The sequence below is a fragment of the Anomalospiza imberbis genome, chromosome 15, assembly GCF_031753505.1.
Source record: "Anomalospiza imberbis isolate Cuckoo-Finch-1a 21T00152 chromosome 15, ASM3175350v1, whole genome shotgun sequence".
In the NCBI taxonomy this organism is placed as follows: Eukaryota; Metazoa; Chordata; class Aves; order Passeriformes; family Viduidae; genus Anomalospiza; species Anomalospiza imberbis.
In genome coordinates, this window is record NC_089695.1 from 2,544,918 (window position 1) to 2,566,548 (window position 21,631).

At 53.8% G+C, this 21,631-nt stretch overlaps 2 protein-coding genes across 5 annotated transcripts in view; both read right to left on the reverse strand.

Moving 5' to 3' along the window:
- LOC137482874 (protocadherin gamma-A4-like) overlaps positions 1 to 21,631 on the reverse strand; it is a 160,641-nt gene that overhangs the window by 128,091 nt on the left and 10,919 nt on the right. Inside the window, exon 1 of one of the 4 annotated variants that reach the window (XM_068205476.1) lies at positions 18,065 to 20,563. The exons of 2 other annotated variants lie outside the window; for them this stretch is intronic. In XM_068205476.1, coding sequence (XP_068061577.1) covers positions 18,065 to 20,545 — 2,481 coding nt within the window. In that variant the 5' untranslated portion in view covers positions 20,546 to 20,563. Of the gene's footprint in view, positions 1 to 1,364; positions 3,857 to 18,064; positions 20,564 to 21,631 lie in introns of those variants that run through there. One more of the 4 variants, XM_068205479.1, reaches the window with a different exon arrangement.
- LOC137483317 (protocadherin gamma-A10-like) lies at positions 3,905 to 15,888 on the reverse strand. Its single transcript, XM_068206305.1, has 4 exons — positions 13,406 to 15,888; positions 10,271 to 10,277; positions 8,715 to 8,852; positions 3,905 to 4,128 (listed from the first exon to the last, which is right to left on the reverse strand). The coding sequence occupies exons 1-4, from the start codon at positions 15,860 to 15,862 to the stop codon at positions 3,905 to 3,907; spliced, it is 2,826 nt and encodes a 941-aa protein (XP_068062406.1). The 5' UTR covers positions 15,863 to 15,888.

A 21,631-nucleotide genomic window follows, 5' to 3' on the forward strand; every position in this document is an offset into this window, starting at 1 on the left:
TAGGTAGAAATAAAGACGTAGCTAATACTTGCAAAGGAAAACGTGAAGGAGTCAAGAGTCAAATGTTTGAATCTTGCTATCGTCAGTTAAATTTAGTGTTTCCTTGCTTTTTACGCATTTACACATCATCAAGTAATTCTATAGCCACAAGAAAAAGAATTTATCAGGAATCAACCTGCAAAGCATTGAAGTTTGTTAAGAAAGTGTCACAGGAATAGCTTTTTCAACGGGTTGGTACAACATTTTCAAGGAAGAATTGTAGAACAGTAGAAGAAAAAAAAGTACAGTTGCCCACTCGAAACTGATGAGTCGTGAGAAATGTACAAATGAGTTTTATTCAAGTGCCTGAACTGTCATTTGGCTAATCTCCTTGATACTCTCAGATATTTCTATCTCAGATGTCTACCCTTGTAAAGAGTCAGAATTTAAAAACCATGCTGTTCTCAAAAAAAAAAAAAAGAAAAAAAACCCCGAAATCTCCATAAATCTCAAACCCTTAGGGTAAAGACGAAAGGGAAAAGAAAAACATCTGAAACAAAGCTTTCTGCACCTTCACCTCTGTATGAAATAGATATGGAGAGTAAAACAGGGAACTACCAGCCAGGATGCAAAAAGGAAGCCAGCCCACTATTGCATTACCCCCCGAAACGAGGGACATTCTTTTGTTTCACTCAGGATGCACAACATAACACTCTACACACCTTCCCTTTGTAAGTCCAATAGGCAAAAAAAACCTCCAAACAGAACAGAAAAACCCGACCATTTATAAATGGATTTGTGTAAAGCTATAAACCAGTCTCAAATGCATTCTTTCTGAATAAAATCAGGAAAGAAAATAGCTACAACATCACTTGTCTGTGGTTTTTCTTTTTCTCTCCAACCCCATCACACAGAATCAGTGGGTCTCCTGCACAGGAAGAAATCAAGTTCAACGCTGGAAACGCATTTTAATTTACAGAGAACGAGTTTTGAAGACAAAACGTCTTCCACTGAATTTGATTTTGTTACCAAAGAAGAACGAGGTGCTACAGCTAGCCTCCTGTTCTCCATGGAAGGGGGATAGACCTTTCCTTAATCCAGTTTCTTCATTAATTTCCTTAATTCACGGAGGCAGGTGTGTGCCTCCTACAACGATATAACTCCGGAAAACAGGGGAACACTGCTCCAAGTTAAAAGGAGAGTTATAGTCAAAGCATTTCAGCTGAAATGGAAGCCTTTGATTCCCGAGGAAAGATCAAAAGTTTCCGCGGCTACATGGAGACACAAATGAGGACTTCGCATGGACACCATGCCGAAAAAACGAGGGGGGAAAGGACGATGATAGGAAAGCCTCAATAAGAGAAACAGCGCGCGGCATTACAGACCTGCGGTGCACCGGGATCGGCGGGGAGTTCTCCCGTTACGGCGCTGCAGTTCGGGCTCGGCTTCTCGCAGCAATCCCCGCCCAGAAGCTCCTCCGCCGACAGGACGGGCACCGGCGGCGGCGGCCAAGCGGCCTCGGGCACGGCGCGGGCCTGCGCCGCCACGCACAGGTTGTAGGAGTAGGGCAAGGTGCCCTCGCAGAAGTCGGCCGGGAAGGCGGCGCCGGCCACCGAGAAGCGCTGCGCGCCCAGGCAGCGCAGCACGGCGGGCGGCCCGGCCCGCCGCAGCCGCGCCAGCACGGCCAGCGCCACGCTCAGCACCAAGAGCGCCGACAGCAGCGCCAGCGCCAGCACCAGGTAGAACTGCAGCTCGGCCGCCGCCGCCGCCGCCGCCTCGGCGCCCGCCGCCCGCTCGCTCAGCTCCGGCAGCGCCTCCTGCAAGCTCTCGGCCAGCACCACGTGCAGCGTGGCCGTGGCCGACAGCGCCGGCTGCCCGTGGTCCTTCACCACGGCCACCACACGCTGCTTGGCCGCGTCCCGCTCGGACACGGCGCGCGCCGTGCGCACCTCGCCGCTGTGCAGCCCCACGCGGAACAGCGCCGGCTCCGACGCCTGCACCAGCTCGTACGACAGCCACGCGTTGCGCCCCGCGTCCGCGTCCACCGCCACCACCTTGGCCACCAGGTACCCGGCCTCGGCCGAACGCGGCACCACCTCGAAAGGAGGCGGCGCCCCTCCCGCAGCCTCTCCCGCCGCCGCCGCCGCCGCCGCCGCCGGCCACAGCACCCGGGGCGCGTTGTCGTTGCGGTCCAGCACGAAGACGCGCACCGTGGCCGTGGAGCTGCGCGCCGGCGAGCCGCCGTCCTGCGCCCGCACCGCCACCGTGAACTCGCGGCACTGCTCGTAGTCCAAGGAGCGCTGCGCGTACAGCGCGCCGCTCCGCGCCTCCACCGACACCAGCGGCGCCGCGCCCGCCGCGCCCGCGCTGCCGCCCGCCAGCCAGTAGCTCACGCGCCCGTTGGCGCCCGCGTCCGCGTCCCGCGCCTGCACGCGCAGCACCAGCGCGCCCGCCGCGTTGTTCTCCGCCACGTACGCGCTGTACGCCGCCTCCTCGAACACCGGCGCGTTGTCGTTCACGTCCGACACCTCCAGCACCAGCTCCGCGCTGCTCCGCAGCGCCGGCCTGCCCCGGTCCCGGGCCACCACCGTCACGCGGTGCTCGGACGCCTGCTCTCGGTCCAGCGCGCCCGCCGTCACCACCTTGTACGAGCCGCCCGAGGACGCCACGATCGACAGCGGCGCCTCTCCCGACAGCTCGCACGACACCTGGCCGTTCTCGCCTGAGTCTCTGTCCCGCACTTTCAGCACGGCCACCACGGTGCCCACCGGAGCGTCCTCGGGCACGGAGCTCGAGAGGGACAGAATCGTGATTTCGGGCACGTTGTCATTCTCGTCCGTGATGTCGATCTGCACTTCGCAGTGACTGGTGAGCCCGCCGCCATCTCTCGCCTCTACGCCGAAGATGTATTTATTCTTCTCCTCAAAATCGAGGGGACCCGCTGTTCTAACTTCCCCGCTCTCACTGTCGATAGTGAACACGGCCCGGACAGGGTCCGGGACGCTGCCAAAAGAGTAGGACACTCTCCCGTTCGAGCCTGCGTCAGCATCCGTCGCCCGTACCCGCAGCACTACTGACTCCACCGCCAAATTCTCTGCCACTCTCGCCTCGTAGAGGCTTTTGCTGAACACGGGTGAGTTGTCATTTGCGTCTGTCACGTTGATGCGAACCAGGACAGTCCCAGACCTCGCGGGATCCCCGCCGTCCACCGCTGTCAGCATTAGATCAAAGGAGCTCTGCTTCTCCCGGTCTAACACTCTCTCCAATACTAATTCTGGCTGTTTGCTTCCACCTGGCTTTTCGTGCAAAGAAAGTGAGAAGGACGGATTGCTGGTAAGTTGGTAAGTCAGCAGTGAGTTGCTTCCTGCATCTGCATCTCGCGCCATCTCCAGTGGAAACCGAGCACCAGGAGGGATTAATTCACCGATTTCGAGCTCCAGAACAGCCTTGCTGAAGACGGGGGAATTGTCATTCACGTCCTCGATTGCCACCTCGACGTGGAAAATGTTCAGCGGGTTGTACAAGAGCACCTCGAAATTAACAGAGCAGGTCGCTGACTCGCCGCACATCTGCTCCCGGTCCAGCCTCTCGTTCACGTACAGGTTCCCGTTCTCCTCATTCACCGTGAAGAATTGCTTCTCCTCGCTCAGCCGCAGCTTGCGCACGGGCAGCTCGTCCGCGCTGAGCCCCAGGTCCCGCGCCAGCGGCCCCACGAGCGAGCCTCTGCCCAGCTCCTCGGGGATGGCGTAGCGGACCCGCTCGGCCGCCGCCCGGCACCACACGCACAGCAGCACCGCGGCCAGCAGCGCTCGCCCGCCGCCCGGCCCGCGCCTCTGCCGCCGCCTCACCGCCATTCTCCGCCGCCTGCGCTCGCCGCGCTCCTGCCTCCCGCCGCTGCCCTGCCTCCCTTCCAGCCGCTCTCGCCTCACAGCGCAGGGGCCGCCGCAGCGCAGCCGGCCCGCTCGGGCCGCCTCTCCCCGCCGCCGCTGCTGCTGCTGCTGCTGCTGCTGGCGGCGGTGCCGCTGCCGCTGTGGCCGGCGCCGGGCGAGCGAGCAGCCTGCGGGGCCAGGACGCTGCGGCGGCGGCGGCTGCGGCTCCAGCGCCGCTCGGCGGCGGCCAACAGCGGCACCCGGAGGCGCCGCCGCGCCGCTGCAGCCGCCGGATGGCCGCGCTCAAGGGGGCCCGGCTTTGGGCGGGGCTCAGCGCCTGCACCGGCCCCGGGGGCTCTCCCCGATTGCAAACAGCCAGCGCAGAACCTCTTGCTTAATTCCACTCCAAGGCCTTTCTAACTCAGATGCGATGTCGGATGCTTTTACAGCATTGTTTTGAGTCACATTCAACAGTCAGAAGCAAATACTCATGACAGGGCAATAAAGAAGGGAATTCTGCTGCTCTTAAGTAATCACGGCTCATTTGCACCAGCAGTAAATGATAATATAGGGAAAACTTCAAGAGCTTTTTCTCACTTGTCTTGAATTGTGTTTTCTTTACCTGGATTGAATTTGAGTTATAGAGCAGCCTAAACCAATATAAGCAACCCCTATGCCAAGAGAGCAGAATGACCTTTACTCTTGTTTCTGACCCATCAAAGTTGATTCATCTGAGTTGTTTCATTCATCCATATCTGAGCACCTGACAATGGGAAATGCAAAGCAATTCTCAGTCCTTCACGGAGCCAAACAATCTTCTCAGTTTCCAACTTAAATTTTATTAACGGTGATTTAATCCACACGTCTGCCCTGAGCAGGAGCACTGTTTGCTAGACTTCAATGTTGGAGGCACATCCAAAACTTCTCTGGGCAATATCTTCTATTTTCACACAACCCACACTGAAAAGCTTTCTCCTAATCAAAATGTCCATTCTTTTAGTGGAAAACAATAGTCTGCTCTCCTAAGACCACCAGTCCTCATTAAAAAAAACTCTCCACATCTCTCCTATAAGTTTATTCATAACTTGAAAGGGCAAAATATTTTCAAAAGTCTACACAGAGTTTTCATTTCTCTGAGTTTGAAGACCTCAACTCCTTCAGTCCTTCTGCAAAAGAGAGATGTTCCAACCCTCAGACCACTTCCATGATCCGTCTGGGGACTCTAACATGTCCATTTGGGATATTGACCCAAGATCTGCATGCTGTCTATGCTCTCACAAAAAGAGTTGAGAGGGGAGAAGGACCTCCCTTCACCTGCTGGGCTGAGTGCTTGTCATGCAGTGCAGGACACAATTTGAGCAGCAGGTGCCCATTGGCAGCTCATGTCCCATCTCATCACCCACCAATGACCCAAAGCACTTCTCTGCAAAGCTCTTCCCTATCCCTGACCCTCTGTTGAAACTGGGGACTGCCCCACCCCAGCTGCAGGACCTTGCACTTTGTTCCACTTCAGGATGGTTGCAAGGGGCCACTTCTCCAGCCTCAGCCTCACTGGCAGCTCTGCCCTCCCCTGAATCAACTCCAATTGGTGTCAGCTGCACATGGGCTGAAGGTGCACTCAGTGCCATTGTCCATGAAGGCACTGAACAGAACTGGGCCCAGCCAGGGCCCTTCAGGGACAGCACAAGTCACTGCTTTCCACCTGCACATTCAGCCACTGTCTGTAACTCTTTGCAGGTGACTCTCCAGCCTCTTCCTCAGCCATGTAACAGCCTCCAGATGATTGCCCAGCATGCTCCTCTGGGTGATGGCCTGGGGGACATGGCACAAGTTCTCCCACTGGCCCCTGGTCTGCTCATGGCAGTCTTGGATGGGCTGGGTGGCCACTCTTCACTTTGACAACTGCAGCCGAGATGCTTCTGCATTTTACAACACAGACAAAGTGTTCCTGGGTGAGCACAGCAGGAGGGCTTATGAAACCCTTCCTCTGTGCAGCTGTAAACATCACAGGGGCGTGTGGGAACTGCAGCTGCACTCGGGCACTGGGGACAGAGGAGACCTTCCACCTAAGGTCAGACACGCTGAGGTTGAGCTCATGACAACAAACACTGCAAGAGTAGAAACATATGGAAATGTACAGATGAAATAACATTTTGTAGGTCTCCCTTGTTCCACAGAAGCCACTCAAATCACACTGGACTCCATCAGGCACAGGCTGGTGTCACCTATGACATGTGACAAGCAAGGGAATGCCTGAGCTCTTCTCTAGCCTCACACACAGAGCTCCCCTGTCTGCTCTCTCCTCCACGCCATGCCACTGGAAGGTTTTGCTTGTGCCCATCTCCTCACTGCTCACATCTAGCATGAGTTGATAATGCACTACAGCCACACCCAGAAGGGAGGTACCATTGTCTGCTCACCACCATTATGATAAGGAACTGAAGGATTCTAGAGCACACAAATGATAAACAACCACACTAAAAGAACAGCAGTCATCCAACAAAGAATGGCTCATCAAACCATTGGCTTCAAGGGAATCTCCTCCTCATCCTTATCACATGCTCTGTTCCACAGACATGCAACATCCACTAAAGTCATATTTACATCTATTTCTCCCAACAGGAACAGAACACAAAGTCTCTCTCCTATCTCCTGCCTTCCACTCCCACTGGAACAAGAGCAAGGGACACTAACACACCATATGTGGCTCATAAAAGATAGCTTGTTGATAAATCAAAATATACCCACATACCGAGTAAATCAAGGAAGAACAAAATGAAACAAAAAAACCCCACAGAAAAACCCAAATCATGGATCAGAAAATGCAAGGAAGCATTAGAAGAGAACAAGTAGTCAGAGATGCTCACAGTGAAGTCTTCTAGGCCTTCATTGCAGGCCTTAAAATTCACCCCAGAAGGCGCCTGGAAGTCACTCAGGTCCCAAACTGCAAGTTTGACCCTAAAGATTCACACAGAACAGCAGGACAGCAGGGTTCATTTGAAGCATTAGTTTTCAGCTCAGCAACTCTTTTACTGCATGGCCGGCTCATCCTGCACAGTTATGAAACCATCATTTTCAACAGCTTCTCATCGGCCTCTTTCTCAAGGTAAATCTTCTGGCAAATTACAACAGATTCCCTTCTTGCTTCTGCTTCCTATTCCCCACACACCGTTCAGTCTTAAGTGGCTGAAGTAAGGATGTGCTGAAAACATCAGTCACCGTTTCATATTTAAAAGTACTGACCAGAATTGTGACAAGGAGCTGCAGCCTTCCTGGAAACAAAGGCCTGAATCAAAGTGCAATTACAACTCTGAGGAAACTCTGTTTCCCATTGTGACATAGAGATGCAGATGGATAACGGAGGTTCCACACAGGATTCATTAGCAGTTCTAGCCAAGAATTAAGGTTCTACATGAACAGTTACTGTGGAAAGTGTTAGTGTCGGAGGACTGTCATTGTCCTTCATCACAGAGAAACCAGGAGCAGAACAGCAAGGGCACTGCCTTTGGCACCGAGCATGAAACCAAACCATTTCTCTGCCAAACCCACACTGAGTAATTGATTTTCCTGGCACAGAACTGAGCTCTCACCCTCCTCACTCTGCATTCACAGCCTTTAGTTTCACCATCCACACATACCAACATTTTGATTCCATGTTGGCCAAAGAGAAAAACAACACCCTGGGGAAACATCCATTTATGAAGTTGTATTTCTTGAATGAAATATTCAAGGTCAGGCTGGGTGGGGTTCTGAGCAACCTGCCCTGGTGGAAGATATCCCTGGACACAGCAGAGGAGGGTGAACGAGAGGAACTTTATGGTCCTTAGCAACACAAATCATTCTCTGGATCTGTGTTTCTAGGATTCTATGAATACATGTACAGCCTCAAGGGATGGATGAGAGATACTTTCCATACAGGACAATTATGTTTTGGAGTTTCCAGGACTGACAGGAACAATGAGGATCAACTTTACTCCTTGACAAAAATACAAGCAAACAAACAGACAACCCAAACCATACCAAACATAGTAAAAATATTAACCAACCCAGCCAAGAACGGGAAAACACCAGAAGAGTATCAGTCATGGCCTCACATTGCAGATTGGGTCATTTGCAGTATACACAAGACACAGCAAACTGGACTGTAACTAATACACAGGAGGCCTCACACAGGAGCTCACAACATAGGCCCCAGACTGTCAATCCCTTGGACAGTAAGAGTCCAGACGCTCTCTATCTTTCATTTACTCATTTGATTTAGTAGACATCACAGTAATTTCTTCACAGCACCTTTTCAGTTCTGCCTGAAGGTCTTCTCTCTGCCCATCTACATAGCAGAGATGTTCCATCCCTTTCACAATTTTTGTTGTTCTTCTCTGGATATACTCTAACATCAGGTCTCACAAAAACACAGTGAAGACAGAAAATCAGAGAATCACCAGCTTGGAGAGACCTCCAAGATCACTGAGTCCAACCCATGCCCCAAAACCTCAACTAAACCATGGTACCGAGAGCCACATCCAGTCTTGTTTTAAACACTTCCAGGGATGGTGACTCTTCTACCACCTCCCTGGGCAGACAGGTTCAGTACTTCATCACTCTTTCCATAAAAAACTTTTTCCTAATATCCAGCCTATATTCCCCTTGGCACAGCTGAAGACTGTGTCCTCTCGTTCTGTCAGCTGCCCCTCCCTTGTCCTGCTGGCCACACTATTTGTTATGCAGCCCAGAATGTGATTGACTTCCTGGCCTGCAAGAACTCACTGCCAGCTCATATCCCATTTGTCACCCCCCAGGACCCCAACTCCTTCTCCACAGGGCAGCTCTCAATCCCCCAAGTCTGGACTGAAAGGGGATTGCCCTGACCCAGGTGCATGATGTTGCACTTGACCTTGTTGAACTTGGTGAGGTTGACATGAGTGCACTCCTCCAGACTGTCCAGGTCCCTGGGAATGACATCCCATCCTTCTACTGGATCCGTGGCACCACTGAGCTTGGTGTCAGCTGCAAACCCGTAGAGGGTACTCTCAATCCAATTAGCTGTGTCACTGATAAAGACCCGGAATATTGTGATCCAAGTACAGGCCCTTGAAGACCCCACACATTGGTAGTTTCCAGCTGGGCAGTGAGATATTGTCTACAACTCTTTGAACTCCACCTGCACTTGGACAACAGGACCAGATGGGACCTTTCATGTGAGATCAGATGCCCTGAGGTCACGCTCAAAACAAAAAGCAAGGCAAGAGTCATTTCTTCAGCAGAAGTAAAACAAATCTCCTGGTACACATCTAGTTTCATTTTATGAAGTCATCATCAGCTCTCATGAGGTTTTTTTACATGATGTGGCCTGTTAACTTCCCTACAAACAAAATTGTCAAAATGTTAACACTTTATAAAGGGCCTTGTTTGTATACTATGAGAAAAGATGAGAGACTCCTTTTTAGCTTTTTCTTCATTTCCTTCTCACCAAAAGTCCTGGTTTAGGTGATTAAAGTGAGTTGTTGCTGCAAAACAAGACTTGCATCTTCTAAAGCAACATGTCTTATCTCCAGAAATGGGAACGTGAACCACGACCTGCCAGCAAACAAAGGCCTAAAAGGAAGTGTAATTACAGCTGTGAGGAAACCATGTATCATAATGTTCCAGGGACACAGAGATGGATAAAGGAGAAGAATCACAAGCCATTCGACTCAGACATCAATGTTCTAGCTACACACATTCTAATACCTCACTGTCAGATGACAACCATTGCCTTTCAAAGCAGGGAAATTGGGATCAGAACGTAAATGGCACAGGCCTTGGCACCAGGCACGAAACCAAAACACTTCCCATCCAAAAACACATTGTTCCATCCATGTTCCTTGTTCCAAGCGAGTCCCTCACCTTCCTTGCTCTGCCTTCACAACTTTTAGTTGCACTACAGGCATGACCCAACATTTGGCTGCATGTCAGCCACAAGCAAAAGAACACATAATTCTGGAACATTCTAGGAAAATAGGAGTGTATCAAGGTCTTTCTGCTGGCAGCTGAACACCTTCATGGGTGAACATGGATGAGAACAACTCCCACCCTCTGATCATCTGAACACATCTCTACTTCCAGGGACTATCAGCCAAATCAAGGCCTACTTGTAGAACATAAAGAAACAAGGAAGGAACAGGAAAGGCACAGAAGTTAAGAATCAGGGCTTAATATTTCAGACTTTGTCAACTGTAGCAGGTACACAAGAAGCATCATCTACCTTGCAAGAAGTACACAGGAGGTTCACAGGGACTTTACACAGGCCTGCTTCTCTAAGTCAGCTCTTTGGAAAACAAGAAAAGTGCACAGGATCATAACTATGGGCACAAAAATAGGGGAAATTCAATGTTTATACCAACCTTGGAGATAGTCAAACTATACCACAGCAAACTTTTACCTACCCGATTTCTGTGCAGACAGAATGCTTCAGCGTGCTCACGCATCACCCAACAGAGACCACTTGGCAAACAGGCACCATCAAAGGACATGTTTCCCACACAACTTCTCCTCATGGACAATAAGGATCACAGCACGCAGATCAACACATACGAACGTCTCTGCTCTCTTTCATTTCAAGGAATGTGAAATCTTCAAGCCCCCAAACTAGAATTTCCTAACAAAACTACCACCCCATGCCCTACATTCTCCACAAACTGTTTAAATGCTAACAAAACATCAGCAGATACTTCATATGAGCAAGATCCATTAATTACATCTGAAGCTTGGTCAAGGCTGGGGAAAGCTCAGTACAACCAAGACAAGATTTTACATCACCGTCTTACAAGGACATACAGCTGGAAAACTGACAGCTCCTAAACACAGAGTCTCTGAATCATGTTTGCATCTCCGTGGCTATGTCTGCAGACAAATTCATGCAAGTCTGTATCTTTTTGGGATACAGGAAAAGGGGCAATTCTGTAAGTCCAACAGGCCTTGGCACTAGGATTGCTGTGGAAGCACCCTGAGTCTAGTGGAGCAGGCAATCCCCTCCTTGCCTGCTCTGAGGCCAGTCTCACACTGATCTTCCACTGGCTTCTCACCACGAAGATTTGACAAGAAAGAGTATTTCTTTAAGTGGTGTTTTTCAGAAAGACATCTATGAAAGTCTTTTTCTTCAGATCTAAAACCATGGAAGGCATGAACAGGTCAGACAGACAATTCTAACAGATGTCATCTTCCAGACACTCTCAGAGAAAAAGGCCCACCTTTGGCTCATTAGATCAAGCAAGATAACAAATTAACACATGCTTCATGGAAGGGAACATCCCATACAGTTCTAGATAATGGCACCCAGAGTAGCTACATAATTCAGGTACTTATTAGGTATCAAGTGAAATGTTTGATCTTCCCCAAACTTCCATTATGTATCTGTTACATATTTAAGCTGTTAGGTAAGATTGATGAAAAGATGCAAACTCACAGGGACAACCTCCCAGGGTTCCCCCTACAGGTGGAATAATGTCATCCAGCTAAACATTTGGGGATGATGAAACTCACATTGCATGATTCCACAGCTGGGCACTGCTCAGGGAAAAGAGCAATCCATATTTCTTGTGTCTTTCAAGAGACCTTCACACACAGCTCCCAGGACCCTTATCTCCAGCCCTTCTTTACCTGCATAGGATCCTCTGACCCTCAGAAGTTGCAAGAACATGTAATAAAATTCCCAGATGCACAGAAAAAGATATCTGTAATGTGCACCAGGATCAGGCCATGTACATTCACCAGCTGGGGAGTGCCTCCCTCAGCAAGCTTTGATACCCTAATATTTCAGTAGCAGGTACTCAAGCAGGGTATGCAGTTGGTTAAAAGTCAACAGAACATTCACTCAGGGGCTCACACCAAAGACCACCACCACTGTTTCCCAGTGTAATTTCTACAGACAATAAAAAAGGGAAAATGCACACAAGCATTACTGTCAGCCTCATTTAACAACTAAGACAAACTGAACTTGTACACCATCTTTACATATTTCAGGTATTTCTAATCACAGCAGAGCAAATGTTGGGAGTTGCTCTATTTTCATGAGACACCAGGAGAGAAAAGAGGCACACACAACTTCTCTTTACTGAGAACGAGGATCATAACATGCATTCAAAGATATATCTTTGCTCATCATGATGCTTCAAAGAAATTTAAAATGTACTGAACACACTAAGCAATGTGCATATCTGATTAAAACCCAGCCATCAGAGCAGCAGCTCAGAGACACCATTATCCTACTTCAGCATATTGTGCAACTTGGAAGATACGTTACTCTCAAACCTTGACACCCCTGTGTGCTGACGCTCAATAACTGCCACTGCCAGGAAATGTCACACTACAGGGAAGCAGAATGATGAACCACTGCTTGAGCAGCCACATTCTGAGCAGTGCGATATCAAACAATAAGACAGCTTCAGACTCATTTTATCATTTAGCTCATAATAACAAAGCATGCAGAAAATAAGAGGGCAGAACCCACTCTTCTACATTTCAGCACTTGGAGTAGAGACATAATCTCAATCTTTAGCAGGGATTGAATACAGGGCATCCTCTTCCCGAAGCTCACATTATGGCAATTGCCACAATTGCACAATTAAGCTATCAGCTACAAACATCGTATCAACCTGCAAACACACAGGAAGGACCACCCAGGGCTCCCAGTACAGCTGGAATAAATTCTTCTAGTCGAGCCTCTTCGAGAAGACAGAAGTCACCTTCTGGCCTAGACCACTCTCTTCAACAAGCACCATCACACCATGGACTTCACACGGCTATCTTTACATCTCTGTCATGAAGGTGGAGGACACATCTCTTTGGTCATTAGAGAATTGTGAAGAAATGTCTAACTTCTGGAAGGCACGAATGAGAAGTCCTCTAGGACAAACTAAAATGGTGAAATCTGAATAGGGTCATTCTCCCCTCTCCTCACCTTGCCACCCATATAATGACACTCTTTCCCTCTCCCCTGGCACGGCTCCTGCCATAACAGAATTTTTCAAGCTAAGGCACACCCAGTACTTGCCAAAAAAAAAAATTTAAAGACATGGCATCAGCAAAATTTCTCTACTGATTCCTCCAATGGCTCTTTGTACTCAACCATATACATTCTTCCAGAGCGTGCACAAAGACCAGAACATAGATGAATGCAAAGACAATTCTCGGTCACTGGCTTACCGTGAGAAAAACTAAAGGCTAAGAGGAATAGAAACAATGTCAGCATCACATTCAGGAATATTTCACAGCACTCAAGCACATGTGCTGTCGGGAAGACATTGGATTCTGATAATAATGTGACATTCCCCTGACTAACAACACAAGGAATCCATTCGGAAGAGCTAAGGCAGTGAGGAAAACTATATTATATTCGTAAGGGAAAAAAACGAGAAAGGACCTGGCAGCAGACAAAAAATTAAAGACACGGAAAAAACCCGCACCAGGCAGCGGCATCACTTCTATGTCCTCCAACAACGGCTTATACGTCCATCACCCCGCAGCATGACTAACCAAAACGTCACTGAAAGGAATTTTGCCTTCCGGAATAAATAACTCACCGAGGGAGGGGCGGGATCCACAGGACGAGCGCCGGCAAGATCCTCGTCGCCGAGCAGCGGCGCGGGCTCGTCGGGCGGCGGCCGGGCCGGGAGGGTGTCGCAGCAGCTGCCGCCCGAGAAGCGCAGCTGGCTCTTGCGCGAGTCGGCCGTGAGCGACACCTCGTGCGAGTAGGACTGCAGGAAGGCGCGCACGCCGTCGATGCCCACGAAGTGCGACACGGGCACGCCGCGCAGGGCGCCGCTGTCCGCCGGCAGCAGCTGCTGGCGGCGCCAGCGGCGCAGGCGCAGCGCCAGCAGCAGCAGCAGGAAGGCCACGAAGAGGCACGACACGGCGGCCACGGCCAGCACCAGCCAGCGCGTCAGGCTGGCGGCCGGCTCGCCCGGCGCCGCCGCCCCGTCGGCCGCGCTGCCCAGCTCGGCCAGCAGCTCGGCCACGCTCTCGGCCAGCACCACGCTCAGCGTGGCCGTGGCCGACAGCGCCGGCCGCCCGTGGTCCTTCACCAGCACCACCAGGCTCTGGCGCGCCGCGTCGCGGGCCAGCGGCGAGCGCGCCGTGCGCACCTCGCCGCTGTGCAGCCCCACGCGGAACAGCCCCGGCTCCGTGGCCTTGGCCAGCTCGTACGACAGCCACGCGTTCTGCCCCGCGTCCGCGTCCACCGCCACCACCTTGGCCACCAGCGCGCCGGCCTCCGCCCAGCGCGGCGCCAGCTCCACGCCCGACCACGCGGCGCCCGAGCCCGCCGCCGCCGCCGCCGCCGGCGGCGGGTACAGCACCTGCGGCGCGTTGTCGTTCTCGTCCACGATCAGCAGCCGCACCGACACGTTGCTGCTCAGCGCCGGCGCGCCGCCGTCCTCCGCACGCACCCACAGCTGCAGCTCGCGCAGCTGCTCGTAGTCGAAGGAGCGCAGCGCGTACAGCGCGCCCGTCTCCGCCTGCACCGACACGTACGACGACAGCGGCGCGCCCCGCACCCGCCCCTCCGCCAGCCGGTAGCGCACGCGCGCGTTCTGCCCCCAGTCCGCGTCCGTGGCGCGCACCGTCAGCACCAGCGCGCCCGCCGCGTTGTTCTCCGCCAGCCGCGCGCTGTAGCGCTCCTCCGCGAACACCGGCGCGTTGTCGTTCACGTCCAGCACCCGCAGCGCCAGCACCGCGCTGCTCTGCAGCGGCGGCGACCCGCCGTCGGCCGCTCGCACCGTCACGTTGTACTCCGACACCTGCTCCCGGTCCAGCTCGCTCGCTGTCACCACACGGTAGTAGTCTTCAAAGGATTTCTCCAGCCGGAACGGGACGTCCGTGTTGAGCGAGCAGCGCACCTCGCCATTCGTCCCCGAGTCACGGTCCTGCACGTGCAATAGGGCCACAACAGTTCCCGGCTGAGCGTCCTCCGGGATCTCATTGAGCTTTGATGATACTGTCATTTCGGGCGCATTGTCGTTCACATCTGTCACAGTGATCGTGACTTTTGCAGTGTCAAAAAGTGCTCCACTGTCATATGCCTGCACCTCCAGTTCATACGAAACGCCTTCCTCAAAATCCAGGATCCTCGACAGTTTGAGCGCTCCAGTTTCAGTATCCAGATGAAAAATATCCGATTCTATGTCGGTCGCTTTCTTCATAGAGTACTTCACGAGCCCGTATAAGCCGTCGTCGGCGTCCGTGGCCGTGACAGTGACGAGGACAGAGCCCACGGGCACGTCCTCGGGCACACGCACCGTGTACTCCGCCTGGCTGAACACGGGCGCGTTGTCGTTCGCGTCCAGCACCGTCACGCGGATCCGAGCCGTGCCCGTCCGGGCCGGATCGCCGCCGTCCATCGCCCTCAGCACCAGCTCGTGAAACGCCGCCTCCTCCCGGTCCAGCGCCTTCGCCAGCACCAGCTCGGGACGCTGATCGCCGCCGGGCCCCGCCTGCACGGCCAGCGAGAAGTGCTCGTCGCCGCTCAGCTCGTAGCTCTGCAGGGAATTCAGTCCCTTATCGGGGTCATGAGCCCTGGGAAGTGGAAACCGAGACCCCGGGTCTATCATCTCGCTCATTCTCAGCTCTGTTTCTGCCTCTCTGAAGCTGGGTGCGTTGTCGTTAATGTCTGTAATTTCCACTTCGATTCCGTAAACCTGCATCTGTCCCTCCACTATCAGCTCACAGCGCAGCACGCATTTCTCCACCAGCCGGCACAGCTGCTCTCTGTCGATCCTCTCTGCTGTCACTAAGTATCCCGTCTTCCCGTGCAGAGAGAAGTATTGAGTCCTACCTCTTTCTGTAATGTGGACGCCGCGGTCGCGGATCTCCGGCAGCTGCAGCCCCAGGTCCTTGGCCACGTCGCCCACGAACGAGCCCTTGGGCATCTCCTCGGGCACGGAGTAGCGCAGCTGCCCCCACGCCGCCTCCCACGCTGCCAGCAGCACGGCCCAGAGCAGAGCTCGCTGCCGCCGGCCCCAGCGCCTCCCCGCCGTGCACATCTCGGCCGCGGCACCGCCGGCACTGCAAACACGTCGGCCTCTTCCCGCCGGTCACTCCGCCGATCTCGCTCCCGCTCTTCTCTCCACTCGCTTCTTCCGGCACCGCCGCCTCTCCTCAGTACGGTTCCGCACCACAGGGACGATCGCAGACCGCTCGGCTGCCGAGCTTAATACGGAGCGAGTGACCGAGCCGATCCGCAGCGGGCGGGGCTGCAGCGCTCCGAGCTCCCTCTCGCTCCTCTCGGTCAACAGCGGCGCTCGCAGTCTCCTCCCGGCACTGCAGGCACCGAGCGCTGCCTTGCCCACGGGCGGGAAGGAGACATTTGCCGCACACACCTCCTGCTTTTCTCCAGCCGATCTCTTCTTTTATGCTCGAACACATCACGATCGTGAGGAAAGCAGAGGTGTCTCGTGAGCGGGGCGTTTTTAACTCACGGAAAAACATTATTTGCTACCGGCGATATAGGTAAATATCTTGTCTGATTTTATTGTGTAAGAAAAGTCTTAGTCCTATCCTATTAGTCTAAAAACACGAGTTGAAGCCGTGCTTCTTGTATGACTGGACAACCACTAAACAAAAGAGGCTTACTCATACACAATGTGATGATCAAATACAAAACTCTGCCCGCCGGAGTAGCGGAGATATCAGGCTCATTAACCCAATGGCAGGAACTTTGCTTTAAATTCTCCAATTCATACAGGAGTTGGTCTAAATTAACTACTGCACTAATGCACTGTGATTGACTAAAAAGAGGCGTTTAAATGCGGAAGAAGGTGGGGTCTAACATAGCCCCTTACAATTGCCATGAGCTTTGATTGCTCAGGCACCTGCCAGGTGCTCTGGGATGTCTCCCTATAGGATATAAATGGGAACAGAGGACAGCAGGAAAACCCCTGGATACTCAAAGATCACTATCTCCCACCCCCGATTTCAGACTGTAGGTCCCTGGAGCACTTTTCTCTGACTGCACTATCAGGAAGTATCTGCAATTAATCTTGCCAGAATAATCGAAGTTAATACATGCTAACATTTAATAAGTCGTTCTGTAGCGACAAGAAAGGGCTTTCATTTCCTCAAAACCCAAGGCGCAAAGAACTGAAGCTTGTTAGTAAAGCATTAATCTAACTCTTTGTAATTCGCGCTGGCAATATGTATTTTCAACAAAATACTGTAGAATAGTAAGAGAAGAGCTGCGTGGCCTAAACAGCGGGGACCATGGATAAATGTACAAATGGACTTGATTCAAGTACTTAAATCGTTATTTTGGCAGCTCCTTTGACATATGAGAAAGGTTTCCCCAGTCTCACTGGTCTATCCTTGTAAAAAACGATGTAACAACTATTGAAAAAAAAAAAACACGGAGGACAATTTAAACAGGATACAAAACATGCTCTCTTTCTGTAAAAAGCATAGAGAAAGAAAACTAGCTCTTGTTTTTTTTTTTTTTTTTTTTTTTCCTTTTTTGGACATCTTCTACACTTGTAAATGAAAGAAACATCAGGAATGTCAAAAAATATTGAAGTATCACGCAGGATGTAAAAACACTGTTAACAACAGCTAAATGCTCCTACTTCTTTTCGCATTCCTGTCATTTCGATAGCAGAATTCCCACAGAATTGGCGACATTCTCGTATTTCACAACTGGTGGATTGCCTGACACACTCCATTCACCTAATCCCACTCTCAGGTTGCCTTTCTGAGTATAATAATGAAAAGGAAGGATTAGCAAAAGGGTTTGTATCCTGCCATCCACCAGCATCCATAATCGTAGTGGATCCATAAACCAGATGAAAAAATAAGCATCCATAATCCAGGGGGAAAAAAAATCGATTATGAAAGAAAAATCCACAGAATCAATTCTGTCAATTCTGTTTTACCCAAAGCTGTCATACAGGTTCAGCACATTTTCCTCCTTAGAGTAACATTCGACTTGGCCATTACTACTAATATAAATTAAATGCAACGTGAAAGTTTTAGACAACAACTTTCATTAGAATGTGAAACAGATACCACCAAAAACCCAATAACTGCCGCAGCTAAATGCTTACATTTTGAGGGACGAGTGAGCCAGCTTTATCACCCCGTCAGGCAGAGATATAGCAGCACACCTCATCCATATAATGCGGGAGAAATAAGAGGAAAAAAGGGCAACGCTTGGAAACGACTCAAGGACAACAACGGGAACATGCAGATTTGCAGACCTGTGGTGCGTCCGGACCGGTAGACATATCTCCCTCGGCGGCACTGCTGTTCAGGCTCGGCTTCTCGCAGGAATCCCCGCCCAGAAGCTCCTCCGCCGACAGGATGGGCACCGGCGGCGGCGGCCAAGCGGCCTCGGGCACGGCGCGGGCCGGCGCCGCCACGCACAGGTTGTAGGAGTAGGGCAAGGTGCCCTCGCAGAAGTCGGCCGGGAAGGCGGCGCCGGCCACCGAGAAGCGCTGCGCGCCCAGGCAGCGCAGCACGGCGGGCGGCCCGGCCCGCCGCAGCCGCGCCAGCACGGCCAGCGCCACGCTCAGCACCAAGAGCGCCGACAGCAGCGCCAGCGCCAGCACCAGGTAGAACTGCAGCTCGGCCGCCGCCGCCGCCGCCGCCTCGGCGCCCGCCGCCCGCTCGCTCAGCTCCGGCAGCGCCTCCTGCAAGCTCTCGGCCAGCACCACGTGCAGCGTGGCCGTGGCCGACAGCGCCGGCTGCCCGTGGTCCTTCACCACGGCCACCACACGCTGCTTGGCCGCGTCCCGCTCGGACACGGCGCGCGCCGTGCGCACCTCGCCGCTGTGCAGCCCCACGCGGAACAGCGCCGGCTCCGACGCCTGCACCAGCTCGTACGACAGCCACGCGTTGCGCCCCGCGTCCGCGTCCACCGCCACCACCTTGGCCACCAGGTACCCGGCCTCGGCCGAACGCGGCACCACCTCGAAAGGAGGCGGCGCCCCTCCCGCAGCCTCTCCCGCCGCCGCCGCCGCCGCCGCCGCCGGCCACAGCACCCGGGGCGCGTTGTCGTTGCGGTCCAGCACGAAGACGCGCACCGTGGCCGTGGAGCTGCGCGCCGGCGAGCCGCCGTCCTGCGCCCGCACCGCCACCGTGAACTCGCGGCACTGCTCGTAGTCCAAGGAGCGCTGCGCGTACAGCGCGCCGCTCCGCGCCTCCACCGACACCAGCGGCGCCGCGCCCGCCGCGCCCGCGCTGCCGCCCGCCAGCCAGTAGCTCACGCGCCCGTTGGCGCCCGCGTCCGCGTCCCGCGCCTGCACGCGCAGCACCAGCGCGCCCGCCGCGTTGTTCTCCGCCACGTACGCGCTGTACGCCGCCTCCTCGAACACCGGCGCGTTGTCGTTCACGTCCGACACCTCCAGCACCAGCTCCGCGCTGCTCCGCAGCGCCGGCCTGCCCCGGTCCCGGGCCACCACCGTCACGCGGTGCTCGGACGCCTGCTCTCGGTCCAGCGCGCCCGCCGTCACCACCTTGTACGAGCCGCCCGAGGACGCCACGATCGACAGCGGCGCCTCTCCCGACAGCTCGCACGACACCTGGCCGTTCTCGCCGGAGTCCAGGTCATTTACGTTCAAAAGACCCACCACGGTGCCGACCGCTGTGTCCTCAGGCACCGGGCTCGAGAGCGATAGAATTCTTATCTCAGGAGGATTGTCATTCACATCCAGCACTTCCACCTCCACCTTACAGTGCGCCACCAAACCGCCGCCGTCCGTCGCCTCCAAAGCCAAGCTGAAGGCGCGCGTGTCCTCGAAGTCCAGCGCCTCCTGCAGCGTGATCAGTCCTCGCTCGGCATCCACCGTGAACTTCTGAAGCACCTTAGCCGGCATTTTCCCGAAGCCGTAGGTAATGTGTGCGTTCGTGCCTGCATCGGCGTCGGAGGCTGACACGTTTAGCACCGTTGATCCCGGAGGCGTGTCCTCTCGCAGGCTGACGCGGTACTGGTCCTGCGCGAACACGGGTGGGTTGTCATTGGCGTCGGTGACGTTGATCCAGAGCTGGGCGGTGCCAGTCCGGGGCGGGTCTCCCCCATCCAGAGCAGTCAGCATCAGCCGCAGGCTTGGCTCGCTCTCCCGGTCCAGTGAGTGGCGCAGCACCAGCTCCGCGGATTTGCTGCCGTCTTGGCTCTCCTTCACCTCCACAGTGAAATACCCGTTGGACTCAAGCTCGAAGCCTTGTAGCGAGTTACTGCCTGTGTCCGGATCCTCTGCCATACCTAAGTAAAAGCGGGCGCCGGAAGAAGTAAACTCGTTGATCTCCAGGTGGAAAGTATCTTGCAGGAAGCGCGGCGTGTTGTCATTCACGTCCTGGATGTCCACTTCGACGTGGAAAATATTCAGCGGATTCTGCACAAGCGCCTCGAAGCTAACAGAGCAGGTCGCTGACTCGCCGCACATCTGCTCCCGGTCCAGCCTCTCGTTCACGTACAGGTTCCCGTTCTCCTCATTCACCGTGAAGTATTTCAGCTGCTTCTTGCCGGCAGACGCCACCTGCAGCTTGCGCACGGGCAGCTCGTCCGCGCTGAGCCCCAGGTCCCGCGCCAGCGGCCCCACGAGCGAGCCTCTGCCCAGCTCCTCGGGGATGGCGTAGCGGACCCGCTCGGCCGCCGCCCGGCACCACACGCACAGCAGCACCGCGGCCAGCAGCGCTCGCCCGCCGCCCGGCCCGCGCCTCTGCCGCCGCCTCACCGCCATTCTCCGCCGCCTGCGCTCGCCGCGCTCCTGCCTCCCGCCGCTGCCCTGCCTCCCTTCCAGCCGCTCTCGCCTCACAGCGCAGGGGCCGCCGCAGCGCAGCCGGCCCGCTCGGGCCGCCTCTCCCCGCCGCCGCTGCTGCTGCTGCTGCTGCTGGCGGCGGTGCCGCTGCCGCTGTGGCCGGCGCCGGGCGAGCGAGCAGCCTGCGGGGCCAGGACGCTGCGGCGGCGGCGGCTGCGGCTCCAGCGCCGCTCGGCGGCGGCCAACAGCGGCACCCGGAGGCGCCGCCGCGCCGCTGCAGCCGCCGGATGGCCGCGCTCAAGGGGGCCCGGCTTTGGGCGGGGCTCAGCGCCTGCACCGGCCCCGGGGGCTCTCCCCGATTGCAAACGGCAAGATCAGACCCACTTGTTTAACGACAAGCAGGAACCCTTATGATTACAGCAGCAATATCCATGGGATAACGATTTAATTGTTTGTCGCTGCAATAGGCATGGAAACAAGTATTACACCTTATCAAAGATTTTTGCACACTCTGGTTTGAGATGGCACAAAAATCAGAAAGGAAATATGTGCTCCAAAAATACAAATTGGTTCTCTCATGCGTAGTCAAACAATTGAAGCCAAAATCTGAAAAGAAGATTGCTGGGATAATTTACAATATAATTGTTCCAGTGGTACCCGAGATACTGTTTGCCTATCACTGGTGCAAAAACGGTGTAAATCAAAAGGACATTTTTCCAGTGATTAACACTTGTAGAGAAATATGAAGCCCAGAAGCAGTGGATCTGCTCTCAGATAAATGGCAGTGTGCATACAAATGGCAGAGAATAAGAAAGTGCAAAGAAGTGCAGATTGTGCCCTGTGCCTGTCCTTACACTGACTCTCCTTCCACACAGAAAACCTTCTGTGCTTTTGGTGGAAGCTCAAAAATAAGGCCTGTGACAATTATTGATTTAATATTTCCACTGGTTTGATTTTCCTAACCTCTAGGCAAAAATCCCAACATCTCCCCAGTCCGTTTTAGGACTGCAAAATCACCTGAATGGTTTTCAATGAATTCTGAAGATTCATATACAAACCCCTAACTTC